At 28.4% G+C, this 8,786-nt stretch overlaps 1 protein-coding gene across 1 annotated transcript; it reads left to right on the top strand.

The window, feature by feature from the left end:
• Positions 1 to 6,025: 6,025 nt before the first annotated feature.
• Positions 6,026 to 8,786, top strand: LOC7484771 (protein EDS1L). Its single transcript, XM_002318590.4, has 3 exons — positions 6,026 to 6,539; positions 6,906 to 7,685; positions 7,914 to 8,786. The coding sequence occupies exons 1-3, from the start codon at positions 6,210 to 6,212 to the stop codon at positions 8,631 to 8,633; spliced, it is 1,830 nt and encodes a 609-aa protein (XP_002318626.1). The 5' UTR covers positions 6,026 to 6,209; the 3' UTR covers positions 8,634 to 8,786.

The following is an 8,786-nucleotide window of genomic DNA, read 5'->3' as shown; positions in this document are numbered from 1 at the left end:
TTTAAATTTCTTTTAGGATAATAATAAGATGTTGTCTAAAAAAATATTTTGGTAAACAAATCTTGAAAAAATATTGAGCATGTTAATTGGATAAAAAAGTTTTAATTAGAGAGATTACTTTTTATATTTATTTTAAAGCGTTCAATTTTTTTTAAGTATGTGTTCTGATTGCTTTTAAGTTTTAGCAAATGAATGATACAGAAAAAAAATGAATTTTTTATAAGATTATATATAATAATAAGAAAAGGAAGAATTTTACTAGCAAATTAGCTTGTTTCAATGAAATTTAAATTATTATTATTATTATAAAAGAATTATTTTTATATAATTAAATAAAAATATTGAATGCCTCTTCATTTTTAGATAGCAATAACAATTTTTTTTAATATTTATTTACATTACTAAAATGAAACTTTGTCAAAGCCTTTGATGCATTACTAAAAGTCTAAAAGTTATGGAAGCAAACAAGATAAGGTAACGAGTCTTCTCATTACATAACATTACATATTTAATTACATTATGTTACGCTAAACATTAAATTAATATCTTCTCACTCTAATTTTTTTTAAATTGTTTTGTTCAACTTTTTTTAAATAGGAGTTATTTTTTAATTATTTTGTATTTTTATAATGTTTCAAAGAGATTATTGTAATTAATTTTTTTATTTGATATAAATAAACTATATATGTATAATGTATTTAAAAATAATGATTTATTCTTGATAAAAAAAATAACCTAGTTTTTTTAGTAGTTTTATTAATAACAAACACCGAAACATCGTCATAAACCTAGTTATTTTGTTAACAATAATATTTGTAATTTGTAATATTAGAAAACGTTTTTTTTTTGTAAAGGTGGTGGGCCCAACCACCCTTATATTCGTTGATTTTCATCAGAATTTGCTTCTTTAAACACTACTTTACAGCCTTGGCCTTGCTTCCGGCTATTATATGATTTTGTATTTTTTTTTTTTACTTCAATGGTTTATATTTTTTTAAACCATTATTTCATAATTCTTATATTTTTAATATATATTCTAAAAAATAAATGTATATATTCTTATGATTAATAAGTGAAATAAGTGAGATTGTTTGGATAATTGATAAGTGCAAAAAAACAAAATCATTAATCATCACATTTCTAGTATTGATTAATTTATATATAATAGTAAAATATAAGAAACTTTAATTGCGATAAGTTAATTATTGAATTGAAATATTGAAGTAACACGTGGATAGCTATTAAGGACGAGCCCGTTTTACATAATGTGTTCACCGGTAAGGGCGAGTCTATTTATGTTTTTCAATGTCAAGACAAGAGTGCAAGAAGTTTCTATATAATTTCAAATTTATTAAATCATATATTGGCTCACTTTTTCATTTTATTTTACGAGTGTTTGAGATTATTATATTATCATACAATTTTCTAGTAAAAAAGAGTTTATGATTACTATAAAAAATATTAAAAAAGACCTAGACACATGAAATTTTTTTTTATCTTTTGATTTTTTTATTTGTTATTTCCTTTTAGTTTTAACATTCAACATTGAATTTTATTAATTTTTTTTGTTTTTTTCTTCTTAATTTTTTTCTTCAGATTGATTTTGAATTACTATTCATATTTTATTTGAATTTATTTTCTAAAAAGTTAACATGATCTCAAATAAATATCTTAATATTTGATTTATGTTCAGTTTTTTCCTTTTCTTTTGGTTTTATATTTAAATGCACTATAAAAAAACTTATTGTTTAATTTTGTCATATTTCTCAAATAATATTTTAGGTTTTTTAATAGGAATTTTAACACTTTCTTTTTTAATTTTTATGTGCCTAGTATGAAAAAATAATGAATATTTAATTAACATAAAATTTATGTTTTTTAAGAATTTTAATATATGTTTATATAGTTTTATCGAATTTATTAATATTTTTTCTTCTATCATATACAAAATAGTAATACTTTGTTTGAATATCTCATTTTAAATTTCATGTCAAGACTATAATGGATTTTTTATTATAAAATAGTACTTGCAATATGCAAAATATTCTTATATTGTGCCGATCATTGGTTTTGTAAATGTTTTTTTTTTCATATTATTAAATAAAATATAGTTTTAAAAAACACAATATCATGTAAGGAGATTTTAAATTTGACCAGCCGGATTGAGTTTCATACAATGCTAAAGAGTTTTTTGTGGTCTAAATACTTTTTATATTTAATTTTTTTTAATATAACTCGCAACAAATGCAGCGTGGAAAGTAACCTAAAAAATACATATAAATTCAACCGTTTCAAAAAAAGGAAATATACTAATTTCCAAAAATTATGTTGTAACCAAATGAAAATATTATAAAGTAAGAGCATTGAAAAACATAAAATAATAAATTAAATTCAACAACCGCAAGAAGAGAAAGAAATATATTAATTGCTAAAAATTGTGTTTTTTTTTAAAAAAAAACATGTGGACTTCTTAATGAATAAGGATATAATGTATATGATGAACATAATAAAATATCAACAAAAAGATGAAAAAATCATAAAAATTTAAAATTTAAATCCAAAAAATAAAAAAATAAATATATTGATGGTCAAAAGATTGATGTTGTATGGTTAATATAATAAAATATCAGAAAACTTTTAACAAATATTATAACTTAGTTCTGACAAATATTATAACGTTTTAGAAAGGATTATTGTTTGTTATGTTTTAAGAAATGATACAATTCTCAAAAACAAATAAAAAACAAATAAACACAAACTACTTGTGCAACAGCACGCCATTGGCTAACGATCTAGGAGAAAAGGAAAATTAAAGATAAATTATATACTCTCGACATAAAGTATTTGTTTTTAACCAAATTCTGTTGATAAAAATATTAACATTTAATTATAAAATCAAATATTACAATTCTAAAAACTATCAATCACCATCGGGTGAACATACTGATTTTATTTTAATTATAAAAAATGAATTAATGCATAACCTAAAGAAGTAACACTTCATGTTTCTAGTGTGTTTTGTATTGCAGTAGCTGTTGTGGTTGTGGTTTTAAAAAAGTTGTTTTATAAAAAGTATTTTTAATTGCGGTTGGTTTGGAAAAATATATGTTTGGTTAAAAACTGTGGTTAAAATTGCGGTTGGTTTGGAAAAATATATGTTTGGTTAAAACTGTGGTTAAAATTGAGGTTGAACAAAAAGTAGTTTAATGTGTTTGGTTAAAAAAATGCTTTTCAAATTGAGGTTATAAAATAATTAAAAAATATTTTTAATTTAAATATTGTAGATTTAACTACTATTATTACATCATAAAATAAATAATATTGATATCAAATATTTTTTATTATTCCATTAAACTATATGCAATGTCATCACATACAAAATCTATCTAACAATAACTATATTTTTCATGGTTTCTTAAGCACGCAACAACAAAAACTGAATTTTTTTGTTACGTCATCAAGCGATCTCCTTCTAATTTTTTGAATAAAACACAATTAAAATAAAAATAAAAACTGAATTTTTTTTAACTGGGCCGGACTCGGCAAGAACATAATTGGAATTGCGATCAAATTCTACAACTGCTACGTCATCATGTGATATCCTTCTAATTTATATAGTGTTATTAAATAATATTAAATAATATTAAATACTAGTTTTTCGAGTAAAACTCAATTTTTTTAAAAATATTTTACAATTTCATTACGTACAAAATTCATTCGACAAAAACTATAGTTTTCATGATTTTTTGAGCATGCAATAAAATTAGTTAAAATTTTATCAGGAATAAAATTGAGATTACAGTACGAGTAAATTTAATTCACCTTAAACTAATTTTTTAAAAAACAAAAAAAATATTGTTCACGTTCACGTGAATAGTGCGAGTAAAATCACTTAACTTTTCCTGGTTTTTCAGGAAAAAAACTAAACTTTTCCTGGTTTTTTGAAAAAAAAAAACTGATTTAAGTTTAAGTGAACAGTGCGAGTGAATTAAAATTCACTCGCACTGTTACAGCTTCCTGCCTCAGGAGAAGCAGCCAAATGCTGCTTTTTCAAAACATGCGGTTTTATTTTAATTTGTAGTGGGTCCTACCAGTGAAAAACATTTTTTTCCCTTACCAAACGATATTATGTGTGGCTGCGGGTGAACCTCACCTGCACCCACGTTACCAAACGGCCACTAAATATTAATGAGATGGCACAAACATATGGTATATGCAAAATAGAAAGAAGAAACAAAAATTTAATGTTAAGATAAAATGAAAATTAGTTTTATTTAAATTTTATATTATAAGAAAAATTAAGTGTATAAAATAATGATGGGTGACCTAGAATATGAAAAAAGAAGAAGAAAGTAAACTCTGAGGGGGTATAACTCAACTGGTCAGGTTCTAAATTTGCTTTCGAGAAGTCACCGGTTCGAGTTTCACAAATCTCAAGGTCACTGGAAGTTTACATGATCGTGAATTTTATTACATGGTCGTGAACTTTAGGGTCCGTGAGATTAGTCGAGGTATATACAAGGTGGTCCAAACACCCACGTTAATAATAAAAAAAAAATACAATGTTAAAAAAAGAACTGTCAATTTGTTTTTAATTGTATTTAAAGAAAACTACAATACCATTGAAAAAAGTGAAAAAATAGAAAAAAGAATAAGTATTTTGAAAGTGTGTTTAAAGTAAATATAACACTCTTAAAAAAAGAGAAAGATTATTATTTAAAACAACTAAGATGTTATTTGATATTTTATTGTTCATATAATAATAAATCATTTTTTAATATTTTTTAATTAATTTCATGCCACGTGTACAATGCTAAAAGATAAGAGTTTGGATATGCACACCAACAATATTTTTTTTTTCAAAATCCAGATGACATATTGTCTGGATACTTTTTTAAAAAAAATAAAAGGGTAGAAATCATTTCGCTTGCTTCCTTAATTAATAATAAAAAAAGGGGCTAGGGACGTACATGTCGGCATGCTATGATAGGCCAAGTGCAATGCTTGGCCCTTTCATGTCTTTTTTTTTTTTTTTTTAAATTTTGGTTTTTGTTTAGTACTCCGAGAAAAACTCACAAAAAATACTTACTTTTTTACTTTTGATATGATTCTAAAATACCATTATATATTTTATTTGAATTTTACTAAATTGTTCTGGCAATTATTATGTATCTGTTTAAAAATAATAGTTCAAGAAAATTCAATTCACATTTTTTATTATTCGTAAAATTTTTAAATATATTTTAAACATAATTTTATCGCATTTATAATATTTTTAACTTTGGATCATTCATAAAATATGAATATAGTATTTTGATAAATGTTTTTAAAATTACTTTAATAATTATAAAATATTTTTTTTTAACCAAATAATGAATGTGTTATATATATTGAGTTTTTTGTTTCTTTCCTGTATATATAAATTCTAGGATCATATTGATGATGCAATGCATAGAAGCGAAAGGAATACAAGTGGGGACTAGAAAGTGTCAAAGCAAGAGTTCATCCACTGAGCTCCGCGGCTTATGTCCCAGCGGCAGAGGCAAGGTTCCTTATCTCTGTTATTTGGGTTCGAGTCTCAGCGTGCACGCCTGTCATCCCCATAGTATTTTACCTGTTTACTAGGCTTGTAGGGTTTTCAGTGGATTCGAAAATTAATTGTGGTGCGCGTAAGCTGGCATGACACCCCAGATTAAAAAAAAAAAAAGTTGATCCACTTAGTCCTTTTGTATGCAAATTATTTATCATCAATAATTTCTATTTATTTAAATTAAAATAAATGGCAGTTATTTTATAATGTTCATTATGCTAAGAGTTTTTTTTATATTATAATTTTTTATATTTTCAAATCATTTTAATATATTAATATTAAAAATAAATTTTAAAAAATAAAAAATATCATTTCTATTTATTTTTAAATAAAAATCATTTTAAAAAAATAACCACACTAGCTTACTTTAAACGTGGAAACAGAGTTGAACTCAAGTGGAAGTTTACAATTGCAAGTTGATGACAATATGGATGGATGAGAGTACTCGTAAGCTTCCTTCCAGCATGCTTCACTATTAAAAGAAAGACTTCCACTGGTCAACGACGACGAAACCGACCATTTCTGCCTATAGTTTAACGCGTGTTTCATTCTTTCATGTCTGAAAGATAACAAGAAAGAATCCAAAGCTGCAAATTCCCGAAAAAATCGAAAGCCAGTGATGGGTACTGTCAAGCTTGGAGAGAACATGGAGATCAAAGAAGTGGTTATCCAGAAAGCATGCTCAATGGCCATGAATGCTCACAAATCTCCAGAGAAGCAATATCTTTCTAAAAAGATTAGAACTTCATCATCTGAAGTTGTCTTTAGCTTTCCTGGATCTTGGTCTGTAAATGATTGGTTTGCTGGAACTTCCTTTGGAGAAACGAAGATGGATCCTCAGCTCTTTCCTTCTCTCAAATATGTTGGTCTTGATGTAACTGCTACTGTAAACGAAGTCTTTCTCAATAGATTCAAAGCAGTTTTGGCTAATCCACAGTTCCAAATTGAGGTATCTGAATCCACTTTCTTGTCATTTATGTTATTATAATCAGTTGTGAATTTTCTTTTTTTAGGGAATATATTTCTTTCTTTCTTTTTTTCCCCTTTTTTGTGTGTTTGTTCATCAATTTTTCCTTGTGGATATGATGCTAATGTGTGAAGAATTTTTAGGTTCTACAACTGCATCTGTATTCTTGATTGAAAACCTTCTGAGAAGCTAATTGAATTCCATGAGAAGAAGTACAAATTGATAAGATTTACATGTGTTAAATGGAAACTGATGGAAATTAGAATATAATTAACAAGAAAAAATTAAAATAATTGCTGAATCATAAGAAATTAACTTCGATCTGATGCTGGTTTTCAATTTTCTTAGGTGGAAAAAGCTGCGACAGACAGGAGGCAAATTGTATTTACAGGCCACTCTTCAGGAGGGGCAATTGCCATACTGGCAACAATTTGGTTCTTGGAAGAGCAAATTAGAAAAAGCTCCAACTGGATTGCGCCACTCTGTCTGACTTTTGGATCTCCACTTGTTGGTGATCGCATTATAAACCTTGCACTTAGGCGTGAAAACTGGTCTCGCTACTTTGTGAATTTCGTTATGAGATGCGACATTGTTCCTCAGATTTCACTCAGTCCACTCTCTTCCATTAATCAAAAACTGCAGCAAGTTCTTGATTACTTTAATCAAAAAGCGCAACAACCTCCTAATGAAGCTCCAGCTTTCTATGTAACTGTGGTGAAAAATGCATCGTCTGTTGCTAATTATGCTGCCTGTAAGATCATGGGAAGCACGAATCCTTTATTGGAGACTATATCAAGTTTCATTGAACTGAGTCCTTACAGACCCTTAGGGACCTATGTTTTCTGCACAGGAAATGGGAAACTTGTTGTCTCAAGTAACCCAGATGCTGTGCTGCAAGTACTGTACTATGCCTCCCAGTTGAGCACTGGAGAAGCAAGAGAAAAAGTTGAAGTTGCCCAAACAAGCCTAAGAGATCATTTGAACTACGGAAATGACTTGCAAGAATACTTAAAAATGTCAATTGTAACATGTTTATATCAGCATCATCCAGAAGCACTTCCGTTATCTTCGAATGTTGGAAATGTTGAGCGTGGGAGAGTTGATGTGGCCTTGAATGACCTAGGCCTGGTAAGTTCTTTCAATCCCTGCTAAGTTTGTACTCAATTTCATATACATGTTTACTCCTCACAGCTTGGTTTGATTTATCCTAGCAAATTTTAGCTGGTTATAAGTTTCAGTATATAGGAAATAACAATACCAAACTTGGAATGCTTAAATTTCTGCTGAAACTGAACATAAAATTGCGGTTAGTTGATGCCCACAAATTTTATAAATGCTAAGTGTTTGGGATTCCAGAGTGAAAGAGCCAGACTGTGCATTCATGCTGCTGAAGCGTTAGAGAAGCAGAAGTTGAGGAACCAGGCATCAATTGAAGAAAAGCAGAAAGATATTGAGAAATGTTTAGATAAGCTAGAAGCGTACAAAAAGAAGGGTGCACTCAAAGTTGGCTATTATGATGCCTTCAAGAGTTCAGAACAAAAGGAGGATTTCCATGCTAATGTAGAGAGGCTTGAGCTAGCAGGTATATGGGATGAAATAATAGAAATGCTGAAAAGGAATGAACTCCCCGATGAGTTTGAGGGCCGGAAGACATGGATAGATCTTGGTACCAGGTATCGTCGCATTGTTGAACCCTTGGATATTGCTAATTACTATCGACACCTCAAGAATGAAGACACAGGGCCCTATATGGGAAAGGGCAGGCCAAGACGGTATAAATGCACCCAAAGATGGCGGGAGCATGCTGAGCGATTGCCGCATGAAGTTCCAGGATCCTGTTTTTGGGCTGAGGTAGAGGAACTGTGCATTAAAACAAGCTGCCAGGGAATTAAAGAAAGCATTTCTCACCTAAATACCAAAGTCAAAAAGTGGATTAAAGATGGGGAACTGGGTGTTGATGTTCTGTTGGAGAATTCCACCTTTAATAAATTGCTGAAACAACATTTCCTGACAAACTTTTCTCAGGATCTTGACCTAAGGAAGGAGTTGCATGTGCAGGGATTTGCAGATGCGTAACTAATGTTATTCCGAGCCTTGTACACACCTGAGCAAGAACTTTATCTGTATTAGATATTTTATTGTTATCTGTTCCACCCTGCAAAATAGTGTGAAATAAAATGCTTTTTTGATCAATAATAAAGGCAGAAATGAATTTTCAGCTCTTAAAAA

The sequence above is a fragment of the Populus trichocarpa genome, chromosome 12 (assembly GCF_000002775.5).
Source record: "Populus trichocarpa isolate Nisqually-1 chromosome 12, P.trichocarpa_v4.1, whole genome shotgun sequence".
Lineage (NCBI taxonomy): Eukaryota > Viridiplantae > Streptophyta > Magnoliopsida > Malpighiales > Salicaceae > Populus > Populus trichocarpa.
This window is presented reverse-complemented; position numbering and strand designations above follow the sequence as displayed.